This window comes from Heptranchias perlo, chromosome 1 (genome assembly GCF_035084215.1).
Source record: "Heptranchias perlo isolate sHepPer1 chromosome 1, sHepPer1.hap1, whole genome shotgun sequence".
Lineage (NCBI taxonomy): Eukaryota > Metazoa > Chordata > Chondrichthyes > Hexanchiformes > Hexanchidae > Heptranchias > Heptranchias perlo.
Window position 1 is genome coordinate 172367960 of NC_090325.1, and position 16748 is coordinate 172384707.

A 16748-nucleotide genomic window follows, 5' to 3' on the forward strand; every position below is an offset into this window, starting at 1 on the left:
AGGAGCTCTGCAGCAGTGTTCTGTGGTGGGAGGAGAGGGGAGAGCAGTGGAGCGGAAAGCAAAAAGCCCTAGAGCAGCACTTTGGGGGGGGAGGAGGAAGAGAGGAGAAATTGTTAACAGTGCTTGCAGCTGTTGGGAAGGAATAAGAGTGCCAGTGTTAACTTGGGGTGGGGGGAGCAAGAAAGGATAATGCCAGCATTAACTGAGGAGAGAAGGAAGAATCATAGAATCTTACAGCATTGAAAGACCATTCGGCCCATCCTGCCTGTGCCTGTGCCTGCTGTTTGAAAGAGCTATCCAATTAGTCCCACTCCCCCACTCTTTCCCCATAGCCCTGCAAATTTTACCTTTTCAAGTAAATAAGGGAGGTTGTCAGCATTAATTGAGATGTGGAGGGAGAAGGAAAGTGCATGCATGATTGTGGGGGGGGGGGAGGAGTAGCATGCCCACGAACTGGGGGGAGGGGGGAAGGAGAATGCAAGTATGAACTAAAGAGTAATGCCAGCATGAAACTTGCGTTAGAAGAAAAGTGTCAACTTGAATGGGAGATGGAACAATATTGCTGGGTTGAATTGAAGGGGAAAGGGAGAAGACTGGTGGCTTGAAAGGGGGGAAAGGAGAAGAATACTAATTTGAATGGGTGAGTCAGAAGGTGAAAGAATGCTAGCTTGAATTCAGAAGGAGGAGAAGAATGCTAGCTTGAACTGGGGTGACGTGGAGGAGTGTCAGATTGAGGCGGGAGAGGGAGATGATTGCCAGCATGTGTCTTTGAATGGGTACAGGTCTAGAAGGTGTGTCCGTGAACTGGCAGGGAAGTGACTATTGAACTAACTTTGGGGGAAGTGATTGGCAAAAACCTAAATGCCATTTTGTTTTTCTTTTTATTTAGATTAAAAATTGTGACATACAAAGGTGTTTAAAATGAACCAGAATGCACCATTTTTAATGTAAAACATTTTCAGGGAAGGATGCTCTCCATCACTGCCCTTCCACCTCCCCTATTTGCAGCAGGGATGGGGATCAGCATTTGAAGGGAGTGTATAAAATTTTTAATTTGCTGCCAACAGCCCTGACCTAGAATGATCCCATGATCAGTAGACTAGATTTGAATCACCTTATTCACTATTAGGCAAATGTTAATTTAAAAACCCTTTCTCCCAGTAATGGGTTATTTATACTGCTGGGAGAATCAAATTTTAAAATCTGAAGAAAAATAATTCATTCCCAAATAGCAAATAAAGGGGAGTTTTCAATAAATTGAGCAAATGTACCTTTTTCAGATGGAAAAAAATGTAATGCTCAGATTCCAAAATACTAGAAAATGCACCAAAAAAATTGCCAAAAATCAAATTTTTCTGAGGGAGGTATGTTTTTTCCTCTAATACAAATGAAGCTGTATTGGGTATACCTAAAGCTTAAGTTAAAATCTGCATCCCACTGTACTTTCAGTGTAATTACTTGTTTTTAATATTGCACTGAAGTGTCAGCATAGATTATATGCTCAAGTCCTGGAGTGGGACTTGAACCCACAGCCTCCTGACTGAGATGAGAGTGCTGACACTGAACCAAAGAGAAGGAAGGAGGCAGGGAGAGAAAGAAAAGAGAGCTTGCAGGCATATATCCAGTACCATTTTTGAGATGTCAGCTTTTTGATACTTTGTCAGCTTATTTCAAACTGTTGGACAACTTTTGCTAGTTTTCTATACTGGCAGATATGAATATCTGGCCTACCAGATATGAATATCATATCTGGCCTACCATCAACAACTATACTCGCCACATAATTACACACTAAACTAGAAAAGCACTTGGAAACTTATCCAACTAAAAAAAGTGACAAAGGCTCCATGTAAGGGTATGAGCAAAGCTTCTGCCAAGGCAAACATAATAGTAATTTGTAAAACCTACCTCTTGGACCAAGCTTATAGTCACTTGTCTGAATATCTCCTCCTTTGGATCAGTGTCAATTTTTGTTTGATTACACTCATGTGAAGTGCTTAGGGATGTTTTACTACTTTAAAGACATTATAGAAATGCAATTTGTTGTTGCTTATCTGATGGTGGTTAGGACCTGACTTTTCATAGGTGCTGATAATTGGTTGCAGGTATGAGAAACAAGTAGTTCTTCTATTGGCCTTACAACAGATAGCAGGGGAGCACCGTGGCCCTGAGGTTGTGGGACTCCACTTGAGTTTGGCACTTCCCAACAGCAATATAAAAGTGTCTTTAACCTGTCACAACTGAGCTTGGAAACAACTGAGTGGATTTGGTCAAACTTAACTATTACTTTTTTCAGCTTGAATATTTTACTGATGAGGTATTTAGTCAACTCTTATATATCATCTGAATATGAATTTTCAGATCTTAGACCTGTGGACTTATGTGCATTGCAAATTGGATTACGGCTAATCAAACTCATTGTACACTATAGTAAATTAGTATCCTTAATTTTAATAGATTTTTAAAAATTCAAGCAAGTATTCCTTATTAATACTTTCTCCCCCTTTCAGTTTTCTTATCCTGAAGGCACTGACTCATACCGATTGTAGAGTTACATGGGCTCACCTACCTTCTAGTATCTCGATGAACTAGTTATTCTTCATGTGTGAACCTAGTCAGTGAGTGCTATGAGGCTCTTCAACTTTGCAGGCATCACAGCCTAGCCTGATCCTGTCCTACTCTGACATTGATTCGTGCACTCCTCAATAAGCAGAAGAAAAACTAGCTGTCACTCCCCCCCCCCCCCCCCCCCCCCCCCCCACCTTTACCCAAGGACACTAATGTCAATTGTCACACTTCTAATGTTGCCCCGGGTTGAGATCAGCTAACTCTGCAGATTGGGGATTGAACCTGAAATATCCCCACTCTTTAGGTCTTAGTACCTTACCAAGAAATACATTCAACCATTAAGTAATTTGGAGAGTTCTGTTTTAAAATGATAATGTTGAAACACTTAGAATACTTAACAAATTCAGTTTCATTTAATATAAAATAGAAACAGAAAATGCTTAAAACACTCAGCAGGTCAGGCAGCATCTGTGGAGAGAGGATCAGAGTTAACATTTCAGGTCGATGACCTTTCGTCAGAACTGGAAGATGTTAGAGATTAACAGTTTATAAGCAAGTACAGAGCCAGGGGAACGGGGTGGTGGGGAGGGGGAGCGGGGTTGGGAGGAAAGAACAAAGGGGAAGGTCTGATAGGGTGGAAGTCAGGAGTGGTTAATTGACACTATTTCAGGTTCAATCCCCAATCTGCAGAGTTGTCTGATTGCTATCCCACCCGAATAAGCAGCTCACTATGTAAGGAATGGAAAGGGGTGTCTTAGCAGCAGATCTGTTCAGGAAAGCATTGCACCACTGAGTTGCCTAAATGCCAATGTTTTAATTTTTAAATTTATTTTAATAACACATTAGCAAGCCATCAAGTGATGAGATTTTAAAATTATGCTGTCAAATTATTTCTGAATAAAGTTATGAGACTTCCATCCCATCTGTCTAAGTCAGGATTCAAACCCAGCTCCTAGATTTGGAGGAACATAGAGAATATCTTGACAATCATTGTGAATTGTGGCATTGACTTCGTCTTCCACTGCCTTTTGGGTATATGTCTGGCAGGTCTCTTGCACCCCTCCCCACCTTGCTGACATAGGATGTCCCTCCTTCTGTCCACCTCTTGCACCAAGCCCTCCAGTGTATCAGCAGAGAATCTTGGTGCACGTACTCCTGCAGGCCTGGTACAAACTCAGATCGGCAGGTTGGTGAGGTCTGGCATGCAGATTGGATTTAGTAGTGCGCAACCTTTATTCAGTGTTTTAAACATAATTAGTCAGTGTCTAAACATTAAGATAGGACCTGCATCTGTGTTTTACATGTGCAATGTCTGATCTCCATTCAGACACTGTGCAGACAGCAGACTGTTATTTTTAGCAAAAAACATGTACTGTCTACCTTTAAGAGATTTTACAAGACATCCTCCCTTTAAGAGATTGGGGCTCCCCCTGCTGGTGGAAAGTGTGAATTGCATTGAATCGACGTGCAAGGCTTGGATATGAATGCAGCTTGCAGGTGAGCACTGAGGCAGAATAGATAGGGGAGAACCAGTGGATGTGGTGTATTTGGATTTTCAGAAGGCTTTTGATAAGGTCCCACACAAGAGGTTAGTGTGCAAAATTAAAGCACATGGGATTGGGGGGAATATACTGGCATGGATTGAGAATTGGTTGACAGACAGGAAACAGAGAGTAGGAATAAACGGGTCTCTTTTCGGGTGGCAGGCAATGACTAGTGGGGTACAGCAGGGATCAGTGCTTGGGCCCCCGCTATTCACAATATATATCAATGATTTGTATGAGGGAACTAAATGTAACATTTCCAAGTTTGCAGACGACACAAAGCTGGGGTGGAATGTGAGCTGTGAGGAGGATGCAAAGAGGCTCCAATGAGATTTAAACAAGTTGGGTGAGTGGGCAAGAACATGGCAGATGCAGTATAACGTGGATAAATGTGAGGTTATCCACTTTGGTTGTAAAAACAGAAAGGCAGATTATTATCTGAATGGTGATAGATTGGGAAAAGGGGAGGTGCAACGAGACCTGGGTGTCCTTGTACACCAGTCACTGAAAGCGAGCATTCAGGTGCAGCAAGCAGTTAGGAAGGTAATGGTATGTTGGCCTTCATTGCAAGAGGATTTGAGTACAGGAGCAGGGATGTCTTACTGCAGTTGTACAGGGCCTTGGTGAGACCACATCTGGAGTATTGTGTGCATTTTTGGTCTCCTTATCCGAGGAATGATGCCCTTGCCATGGAGGTAGTACAACGAAGGTTTACCAGACTGATTCCTGGGATGGCAGGACTGACGTATGAGGAGAGATTAGGTCGACTAGGCCTATATTCACTCGAGTTTAGAAGAATGAGAGGTGATTTCATCGAAACATATAAAATTCTAACAGGACTAGAAAGACTAGATGCAGGGAGGATGTTCCCGATGGCTGGGGAGTCCAGAACCAGGGGTCACAGTCTCAGGATACGAGGTATGCCATTTAGAACCGAGATGAGGAGAAATTTCTTCGCTCAGAGGGTGGTGAACCTGTGGAATTCTCTACCACAGAAGGCAGTGGAGGCCAAGTCATTAGATGTATTCAAGAAGGCGATAGATATATTTCTTAATGCTGAAGGGATCAAGGGATATGGGGAAAAAGCAGGAACAGGGTACGGAGTTGGACAATCAGCCATGATCATTTTGAATGGCGGAGCAGGCCCGAAGGGCTGAATGGCTTACTGTTCCTTCTATTTTCTGTGTTTGTTTGTTTAATCAGGAATGTTGGAGAAATTGAGGTAAGACGGGTTTCATGTAATCCTGTCTGCTGGTTGCATAGAGGCCATTATTATTGCAGTTCGCAGGAAATGTCTGTGGGAAAATTGAACTATATGACAGTGTGAGAAATTCTTTCCCAATGAATGTGAAAATGTTCTATTCTAAATGTGGTATTGGATGAGCTTGGAATTTCTGCGGGAATTCTACCAATCTAATATCATTGGTTCAGTGGAAGATCAATGGAACTTCCAGAGAAATGACATAACCAGCTAAAAATGACTGTTTATGCCTTTTCCCCAGGGCTTCCACCAATATTGCACTGAAGTTAGTGAGAGATCGGGGGAACATATAAAAAAGAAAAATGGGTAAAGACTAGTTGGTCCATTAAGCCTTTTCTATACTGGCATGGTGTAACTTCTGTCCACCATCCCCGCCCTCCACCTGCACAGCTACACAACCTTCTAAAAGAGGCAATAAAAAGCCCAGAGAAAAAGCCTTAGGCCAATTTTGCAAAAAACTCTGGGAAATTCCTCTCCGACCCCCAAAGGCCATAAAACAAGTTCCAGCAAAAAAAAACAGTGACTAGATGACATATCATCAACAACATCTCCCAATGACCCTCTATGTTGGCCACTCACAGGAACTTGTCCAGCACACTTATGAATGTTTGCAGCAAATACGCACTTACAGCATGTGCTGGTAACTTGTTCCAGTAATCAACAACTCTCTGCAAAAACAAGTACCTCCTAGCATCTAGCCTAGTTTTAGGCTTATGTAACTTTGGACTTATGGTTCCCAAACTTCTGTACCACTGGGGTTTTCCTTGCGTCATGTCTGGGTCTATTGTTGACTAGTTGATAAAGATTGATTCATATGATTGGACAACAGCTCCATTATTGTTGTAGCATGTGACTACCAGGATGGTGGAAGGCGAACTAAATGGACCTTGGTCTTTTTTAGTCTAGCAGTTCCGATGTTGCTATGTTGTACCTATGTCCTCATGTCCTCCATAACCTATCGAGCTTGAATAGCCTATTCACTTGGACCAAGTCTAATCATTTCATTTTTTTTTAAAGACTTCAATCAAATCTCCTCAAAATGTAAGCTTTTTTAGAGTAAAAAGCCTCAGCTCTTTTAGCCTGTCATGCTAACTGAGGGCCCTTAAACTAGGTGTCAACATAGTGGCCCTCTTCTGAAACTTTTCCAGGGCCTCTATGTGAGGAGACCAAAACTGAACAGTATTCCAGATGAGGCCTGACCAAGGCCTTAAACAGAGAAAGTATTGTATTTCTTGTTAGGATGTATTGCCAGGACACTTAAACACCAAACAGCCTACTTGCTTTTGCAATAGCCTCACAGTGCTGGTCATGGATCTTCAATGACTCATGCACTACAGCAACCAAGTCCTTATCCAGCTCAGTAGCCCTGAGCATGTGATCCTGCATAGGTTACACATGCTTGGAGTTGCCTCTATCAAATTGCATTATGCTACATTTATCCATATTAATAGATATCTGCCAGATATGGGTCCATTCCCCCATTACATCAAGATCTCACTGTAATCTATTTTTCTCACCTAAGGTCCTTACACCCACACGTCTTTGTATCATCTGCAAACTTGGGTGCAGTTCCCCTAACATCTCCATCCAGATCATTGATAAAGATAGTAAAGAGCCCTAACACCGATCTCTGCAGGACTGCACTAATGACTAGTCAGCGCCACTACCATTAATAGCTACTTTCTGTCTATGAAAATGCAGCCAATTCCTTATCCAACCCAAAATTTGCCCACCAATCACACAGGACTCAACTTTATTTAGTAACTTATTATGCAGCACTTTGTCAAATGCTTTTTGAAAATCAAGATATGGAAATGCTCTCCCGTGACCTGATTCTCTCTGATCCAAAAGCAATTTCAATCATTGCGGCCCATTTACTAGCTGTGGCACGTGAATTAAGCCCCCTGCTCTAAAAGGTTGGACACCCCTGCCATAACCATCCTGTTCAGCTCTCTAGCCCCTGAATTCACCCCCACCCTGGCTGAACCAGAGGGTACCCAGCTTCAATGTTTTGTGTGACCCTGGGTTGAGCTTCAAACCCCATATCCTGTCCATCCCTATGACCATCTATTTCGACCTCTGCCTTATCTCACCACCATCCAGGTTGATTTCTCCACTATTCTCTTCATAGGGCTACCAAGCTTCATGCTACATAAATTCCAATTTGCCTACAATTCTACTGTCCACATCCTTACCAAACTAAGTCCCACTAGTCTATCTCCCCTGTCCTCGCCGACTACCATTGACTCCCATTTCCTAATGCATTGAGTTCAAAATTCTCATCTACATTTATAAATCCCCCCATGGTCTAGCATCTCTACAACCTCCTCCACTGCTATGTGACAGCACGTGTCCTCTACTTTTCCAATTCTGATCCACATTCCGTGCTTTGTCCCCACTCCAGTTCACTTTCAGTGCAAAGCCGTAATCCTAACTTCTGGAACTCAGGAATGCTCCTCCTGGGCCCACAAAAAAACTACAGCCCATTGCCGGCCTGTGTAAAGCCCCCCCACCATTGGGAGTCGGCTGATTATCTGCCTTCACACAACCGGCAAACTGCCACAGGACCCCCACTTAGTGGCCCGCAGCTCGCCCGGCTGCATGTAAAATTAGGCCCCGACCTCAAAATGTCTTTTATGTTAATTGCTACCTTTTGATATGCCTACACTTCAAACCATTGGGATTTCAGATCAGGTACTCCTGATTATAAGGTGCTTTTCGTTTGACAAAGAAGCTAGTTATCATGTTTTTTTTATATTTCCCATTCTCAGTTTAATCTCCAAATCCATTTTCCTTCACAGTCTTCATGTCCTTTTCAAGCTTTTGTTTTTCTGCCTGTGCCTTGCATGTGGTGCCTGTCTTTCCTGTAACATAATGACCGTTTCTAATTAATTTGAATAACCTTGAAGTAACGTTGTTTTCTTTTCACTTTTTGCTGTGCGTTACTGGCCTTCCTCACTGACTAACAGCAGTTATGCCAAGGGAACAGTGAATGACACGGATGATCCTGAGGCAGACTCTGATAACAGACCAACTTCAAGTCACTTCTATCCTGTCGCCTTGCTGCTTGTCAGTTCACACTTGTTGGTAGTGTGGCTGATTTTAAGTCTTGCTTTACTCTTGGCCAAATATCAATAAAATGCACTTGTTTACTACACCTTTTTGTAACTAACACCCTACAATGTATTCATGTAGATATATATAACTTGGTTTGTAACAGAACTAACATGTTTGTAAGTCTAAAGTAATTATGCCCCTTTGTTTGGAAGACTGTTCTGAACTACTTAATTTATTTCACTGTCTTTGTATTAATGATTTCATTGCTTATTCTGTAGCAATTTGTTGCTTCTGGGCAGAGTTATACATTGTGTTACATAAAATCCTGGTCAGTTATTCTAAATGGTGAATACTGTAATTGTAAAAGATATCTTTGTTTTCTTAAAATAGCAAAATATTAAAAAAACATGTAAATGTATAAAGTCATGCTATATTTTTGGTCAGAAATCTATCGAGGGCAGACCTAAGTAAAAAATGGTTCATTGAAAATAACACATGCTAATAGCTTTAGAAATGAGAAACAAAACTGGATTTTATATAAACACACGCCGGAAAACTTTGCAAATAATTTATATATTCAATTTGATATACATGAAAACAGATACAAAGCCTGTTTTGTATATTAAATTTAATGATTTAAAAAGAATCACATCCCATTCCCAGACAGTGCAATGTTACCGGACTTGGCCTGTTCATCATACACTTGAATGGCTTCTTGCTGAAACCTGATCCCCGATTTTAACTGAGGGCGTAAGTGCAGCATGCGGGGACCGAAGTACGTGACTGGCTCGCATGGCCCCACAGGCATGATGCCTGGGCCATTTAAACTCCTAGGCTTCATTTTAATCTTTCAAATCGGACTCCCGCCTAAGCCGGCGTTAATGATGAGATGACTGGTGGGCAGGAGCGGGAAATCGGGCAGGAAGTGAGCGATGGGGGAGTCCGGTCAATCGCAGTCGCAGGAATGAGAAGAGAAGAGTCTGGGGCATGGGAGGCCCGAAGGAATTCAAATGATGTTACCAGATATGAATATTTAAATGACGTGATCGGACTGCGGCATTTAAATATTGATGCCTACTGCAGGCAGCCCCGCGCTGCTGGAAACCTGGCAGTTAAAATGGCATCTGGTGCAAACGCCTCAGGAACGCAGCGCTAAGTTTTCCATGAATCAGCAGCATTGGCTGTGCAAATTGTGACATTTATGTGATTGCAAAATGGTATCATCGTATGTATTAACATAATGATGTTATTATCCAACATACATTGCATATGTTTTTACAAAGTGCTGCAATGTACAACATCACTTCATAGGCTGCCATTATTTCTGGTGACAGGCTAATTTTCAGTGCAATTTATAATTGGTATGATATTTGAGCAGGTTTGCTGTTCATGCACGTGTAGCTGCCCTGAACTTTGAAATTGCTTCAGGTGAAACCAGGAGAGAAACCAAAATGACCCCAGATCCCACACATCCAAATCCAGTATGATCATGGGAATGTCAGAGTATTTGAAATACACTGATAGTGCTACTGCTGAGATAAACCACAATGTCATTCCATCAGCAAAGCAAATCCACCTAAAGATTAAAGGCAGAGACATATACTTAGATGTTCTGTTTTCCTTGCATTGGCTTGGGTCCATCTCTTGGTGAGAGGGAAATTTCTACCAACCATAGTAGAGTACATCCCCGCAAACTTATTCTCTCCTGTGCCAGAACTGCTAAAATATCCGCAGTGGTGGGTGGGTGATTGGGCAGAAAGTCTACGTCATAGTGTTTGAACAAGCATACAATGTGCAATTTTGATTTTTGTTGGTTTGAATTATAAACAAAGCAACTGTGACCATTTAGATAAATGCAACTTTTCTTTGCAAAACTAAATCATGTAATGGATGATTATGTATATTAATTCCACTTCAATGAACAATTAATTACTTTGGCCTGCCCTACAGATTGACTTGTGTAAGATGTATCATCACCTGTGTTAAATAAATGTAGATGATTACCTAGTTATTTTTACTTATTGAAAACGTTGCAGCAAATGTTTAATAAATAAAACCATTTTTTCCTTTTCTGGTGGTATTATGAGGTGTACTTTTTTTTTCCTTTTTACCAGAGAAGGATGTCGGATAGAAAATGCACAGAAGAATATCAAATGCAGGAAGTATGCATTCAACGCGATTCAGCTGATGGCATTCCCAAAATACTACAGGCCGCCAGATGGAACATATGGAAAAGCAGACACTTAAACTTAATTTCTTTTGTAAACAGACGACATACAAAATTATTCAGGTTTTAATTAGCTTCAAATAGAGAGAGTGAGTAATTTATCTGTTTTTTGACTGAGTGATTTATCTGCTGAGGACAAATCCAACTAAATTGCAAATTTTGGCAATCTTCTTATTCATGTCAAAGCAAATCACAGAAACTACATAGACCTTTTCATTTTTTTAATTTTGGGAAATAGGACACAGCCATTGTTCCTTGTTAATGTTGCATAAAGAACACCACAGTAAAATGTGTTGATGCAATTCTATCCAAAAAGTAATAACTATGTTAAAAAAGGCATTAAATGGGTAATCTTTGAATAGTTGCTCTTGAAACAGGAAGCGCTTGTTACAACAGATTATTGTCCACAGCTGCATCATCACTTCTCGTGGTTGCCGTTTAAAGTTAATACGTGATATTTAAAAGTAATTGTTACTGTAAGTAAATACATACTGCTAGATGTGCACAGTGATTAAAAGATATACACAGCTCAAGTGCACTACAGGTAATATGTAACTTGAAGAAATTACTGTATTTACTGGTGGTGTTCGTGTCAAAACATTTTACTGTTCAGTAATCAACAGAATGTACTCTTGTAAAGGAACGAGTATAAAAAGTGTTTCTGGCTCTGATCAGACTATCAGTTGGGTGCTAATGCTTGGACATCGACATCAGAAGTGTCTGCAGCACATTCACCCAAAAAAAACAAGAGTAAGAGCTACAGGAATTCAATGTGCTCTCTTTTTCTGAAAATATAGACATAACTATTTGAATGCAGTAAAGACCATTTCAATTTTCAAAATGTGCACATCTCTGTTATATAACATCTGTTTTTAAAAAAAAGCAAAACACTGCACTATTGTAATGGTGAATATTATGAAGTAGAACTAGGCAAATGTACAGAACACAGGACTTTTAATTCATGATATTTGTAAAATAAATGACACCTTATAATTTTTTAAAATAACCCTTTAGGTATTAGATTTCTTGTGGTCCTCGAGCAGTTAAACCGACTGATAATTATTATGGCTGCATTAGCCGCAAAGGTAAAGATCTAAGCTGAAATGAATAATGACACTTCAGCAAGAATCCAACATGTTCAGGACAGGAGAGATAAATTGGTGGAAGCTCTGGGGAAATAAAGAACGGGTAGGTACAAAGTTGGAGCTGGTAAGAGGCTGTATCTGTATCCAATCTGAATAATCTATTCATCACAAACAATTACACAACATTGACTTAAAGAAGAAATGTTATTTTTCTGCATGTATAAAGATTAAATGTTTGTCTTAAAATGTTCTTGTAAAACTGGTGCTTCAGTCTATGTCCATATGATCATTGGAACAATAGCAACAGTAAAGAGCACAAATTTAGTGAATTTAATTGTGTGTCCAAATAAACCCAGTTTTCTACATGAACCAACTTCTAAGAGCACTCTGTTGTAATAGTCAGTGTGGATTAGAAGGTTAAGAATATATTCTGAACCATTTATTGAAATGGCTCCATGAATAGTTATTGGTGACAGAATAGAGATATAGGCCTAGAAATTGGGCTGCATAGCACACGTTTTTCCGGTGTTATGTGGCCACCTAAGGATGCAAATTGGTGGGATCGATGCGTGCACACTTCCAAGCGGAAGCGCATAGCCTGCCATTTTGGTGTAGTAGCTGGCACTCGTGTTCGGTTCACATGCCGGCAGGATTTAAAGCAACCAGATAATTATGCAGATGATGTTAATCTGTTGCGTTTAGGACACACTCAACATTTTACACCACCCCAGCTAATTGGGTGCCAAGTGCTGACCTCACTCAGCGCAACGGGACGCTAACCGGCACGAAGGCCCACTTGTCAGCGATATTTAAAGGGATCATGCAGTACTTACAGGTTAGTTGTTGGTTCACTACTTCTGGCTACTAATTGACTTCTCGGCATTTTTTACTGTGTTCCACCACTCTTCGGAGTTCACTTTCTCTACATTGAGAGAGGTTTGGCTGCTTTTGCACTGTTGTTGTTGTTTGCCTCACAGATTACAAACATGGGTGGTCTGGTACGGCTGCCTCTGGGTTTAGAGCACAGTTGGGACACCAAGGAAGACGCCACAGAGCAGGAAAAGCTGCCAGAAGAGGGAGGAGGAGAAGGGCACTCAACAGGAGGCCATATCCACAGAGGGTCTTCAGGAAGCAATTCTCCTATCTCAACTTCACTGCCGAACAATATAGGAGGTGTTTTCGCTTCACCAAGGAGGTTGTTACCAAGCTATGTCAGCTGCAACAGCCACAACTGCAGCCTCAAACCAGGGCATGGACAGTACTGCCTATGACTGACAAGGTCATCGTCGTACTCAATTTTTATGCCACAGGCTCCTTTCAGACTGCAACAGATGACATCAGCAAAATCTCACATCGCAACGCACTGATGTATCAGGGAGGTCACCGAGACTCGTTACACAAAGAGAAATACTTACATCTCCATCCCTATTGACAGAGAGAAGCAGGATGAGTGAGCACACGGTTTCGCCCACATGGCAGACTTCCCCGTGGAGCAAGGTGCCATTGACTGCTCCACATCAGCACCCTGGAATATTTATCAATTGCAAGGGATTCCTCCCCTCAACTGGTTTCCGACCACAGGCAGCGCATTATGCAGGTCTGTGCCTACTATCCCGGCAGCAGTCATGACTCATTTCGCGACAGTTCTCTGCTGCTTTTGCATTGCTGTTGTTGTTTGCCTCACAGATTGCAAACCTCGAACGAGATCACCAAGTTAGAGGGTGACTATTGGGTGACCAGGATTATCCCCTCTGGACGTGGTTCATGACGTCTAAGGTCTGCATGATGTCAGTATCTGAGCTGGTGGCTGCAGGAGTGAGATCAAGTGATGATACATCTTCATGATCACTCTGCTCCTCTTCCTCTACTGGCTGTGGGGCTTCCACATTCTGAGGAACTGAAATGAGAAAGATACATGGGTTAGGTTGTGGTGTGAGGATGAGGGAGAGCAAGGAGGAAGAAGTGTGTGTTGGAAGCATCTGCAGTTTGTCATGCAGAGTGTGTGGGGTGAGGGAGAAGTCAGAAGAGACCAGGAGGATTAGGAATGAAGAAACCCAGCTCAGCATCTCCTCCAGCGTTGCCAGTGGCCTCTGTCTCCACTCTGCCTCTTCCCATCACTGCCAGTATGGTCTCTTCAATGGGGACAGGATGTATCGAGGCACCGGCCTCCCACCGGTGGCAGCCTGTTGCCTGGTGTTATGTGCCACCTTCTGCAAGAAAGAGGAAAGTATCTTAGTGAGAGTGTGGCGAGGTGATTGGCGAATGCGGCTGTCATAGTTGAATAGATGCCAGTGTGTGTGAAAGATGTGAGTTGCAGGTGTGAAATTTGTATTGGGCTGAGTGTGTGAAGGTGAGGTAAAGAATATTGTAAAGTGAACTGTGCTGATTAGAGCAGTGTACATGGTGTTAGAGGGCGAGATTGGTGTGAGTGCTGCATTTAATGAGGTTGTGAGTGGTGCAACTATGATGAGAAGGTAGTCGAACAGTACTCTTACCTTGACAATCCTAGTCAAATCATTAAACTTCTTCCGGCATTGCATCCACGATCTGGGAGCGATGCTCCTGGCGTTGACCTCGTTGGCGATCTCCTCCCACTCCCTCCTCAGCAGCAGCTTGGAGGGCTTTCTGCCTCCTGGGTAATAAAAGATATCTCTCCTCCTCTCCACTTCCTGCACCAAGACCTCCAGTGCAGCATCAGAGAAGCTTGGTGCCCATTCTCTCCCAGCCTCAGCCATTTACTCAGCATTTCTTGCAGCCACAGTCCACCATCCCTTTAGGAGGTGCTGACTGCTATTAAGTAGCATGGGATCCTCCCGAGAGGCGTGCAGCCAATGAACATGGGTAGTGCAGGCTGCACACACAGATCATTAAAATGGTCAGGCAGCACGGATTTCACGTGCTGCCTGAACTCCTATCAACTTACGCAAGTTAACATCACACATTTTACTTTGAATCAAATTTCTAGCCCGTGACATACAATCAACCTCGGCAGGAAATGGTTACGTATAAACGTTAACTTAGCAGGACATAGTGGCAGACGTAGACAAAAATGAGGGGAAAGTTCCCATGCAACAACCCCAGACAAAAGTTAAATATTCTTTGTGAGGTATGCAACTGCATTTCTTAAAAAAATCCATTTATTTTTTATAATGATTTAACACTAAAGTTTGCATCCATTAAAGTAGTTGAATTTTATCTAAAACTGGTATTTCAATTGTTCAATGGGGTGGAGAATAAGTGACAACATTCTGGCCCCGATATTTACAGGAAGGCAGGGAAGGAGCGGAGGTGCGTGTCTGCAGCCGGGAAACCTGGAAATTTAACAGCAGGACCTTGTCAGCACTTTTTACACTGTTTTCGGCCAGGTTGAGAGGCAGGCCGGCCTGCCAGGTGGGAAAGCCATCAAGGGATGGGCCCCAGCAATTGGAGAAGATTGGGGCATGATGGGGATCTCGGAGTGCGGCTGCGAGGAGGGAGGGAGAGATCACAGCGGGGTCTGAAGACCACGGGGGTGGGGGCAGCCGATCGAGGTGAGAGAGAGATCACGGCAAAAGATTTGCTTGAGGGGCCGTGGGGGAAGCACTCCTGCTCCTCCAGGCCCACAAGCAATTCTAGAACAGGTCCATAGAAGGCAAGTAGGTAGCATTAGAGATCATAGCTTGCATGTATATCCACTTTTTTTTTGCTTTTTTTTTCCTGTAGACTAAGAATTGCCTGTATGTTTTAGCCAAAGTATATGTGGCGATCCTACCGGGATTTTCCAATCAGCTACCTACTGCTCCAAAGCACAGAGTTGCATTCTCTGTCATCTACAGGTCTGTTCCAGAGGGGATATTAAACTGTAGCCTGTTGAAAACCTAAAAATCAATTTCAACATGCAATGGACATTTGTGCATAATAGGCTCAGGGTTAAATATAATTCTTTCTGGGCTCACTTTGCCAATAAATCAGGTGGAACAATTAAACTTACTACTGGAATAATTCTTTCTACAAAGATTTTTTAAGCTTCATAGTGAACAAAAGTCCAGACTGATAGCAACTTGCTGCACCCTAACTCATTTCTCCCCCTGAAACACATCAGGGATCTGAAAGACAACATCACTAGTCTGGTACATAAGCTGCCTTTGGGGATTACTTCTAAACTAACGTTTCATGTAAGCTACTTTTGGTTCTTTGTCATTAAAATAAATCATTCATTGAAAATACCTTTTGGCGGTTGAAAGTAATAGGTTAAAAGGAACTTGTTAGAATGGAGTTGGAGTCGCCTTACTTGTAATGATTGACTCTGATGAAGTTGATAACCAACTGTACCAGCTACTGACTGACCAAAGATAAAATGGATCAGGGAACATCAGACTTAAGTGGCACTAGCCTTGAGTATGGTTCAGTATGTCCTTGGCTTTTACCCAGGACTTCAGCATTGACCCATATCTGCTCAGAGTTTAGTGAGGCCTATAGCTGTGCTTTTTGTTACTTTTAAGGGACTGTTCAAGTGCCTATGCTCAAGTAGGAAACATTGCTGTAATTGCTCCAAATTATTCACAATATAGAATCTTATAGCACAAAAACCATCACTGCTCCTCCGCTCAGGCCTCAGGTTAATATTGCAGATCAGAGCCCAATCTTCAGATTTAAAGAGGACCCTGCCAGCTTGGAGTGGGTTTCCTTGCTGCCTGCAAGTTAAATTGCAGTTGGTCAAATCGTGGTGGGAAAGAAGTGGGTAAGTTCCCTGGTCCATTTTAACTGCCCCCACCTGCCTGGTTCCTGCCAGGTAGGGTGGGGGGCGAGTTAAATTGAGGCTATGATTTCAGAAGTGCTGAGAAGCTGATGATTGAAGCTAAATATGAGGCACAAGCCGGTGTCAAAATGGTTGTGCTAGGATTACCTTTGCTCAAACAATTTCAGCTCTGAACTAGAAACCTAGTGCAAAATTGGGAGAAGTTAAACTAAAAATGGGTAAATTATGAGTTTGTTGCAGATGTTGCAAAGGAGAAAACTTAAAAGAT

The 16748-nt window shown here is 42.2% G+C and overlaps 1 protein-coding gene across 5 annotated transcripts in view; it reads left to right on the forward strand.

Moving 5' to 3' along the window:
• inpp4b (inositol polyphosphate-4-phosphatase type II B) overlaps nucleotides 1-12111 on the forward strand; it is a 784892-nt gene extending 772781 nt beyond the window's left edge. For 4 of the 5 annotated variants that reach the window (XM_067993776.1, XM_067993795.1, XM_067993804.1 and 1 more), the window contains one exon: nucleotides 10545-12111. In XM_067993776.1, the coding sequence (XP_067849877.1) occupies nucleotides 10545-10727 (183 nt within the window). In that variant the 3' untranslated portion in view covers nucleotides 10728-12111. Of the gene's footprint in view, nucleotides 1-8342; nucleotides 8550-10544 lie in introns of those variants that run through there. The other variant, XM_067993786.1, reaches the window with a different exon arrangement.
• Nucleotides 12112-16748: the final 4637 nt, after the last annotated feature.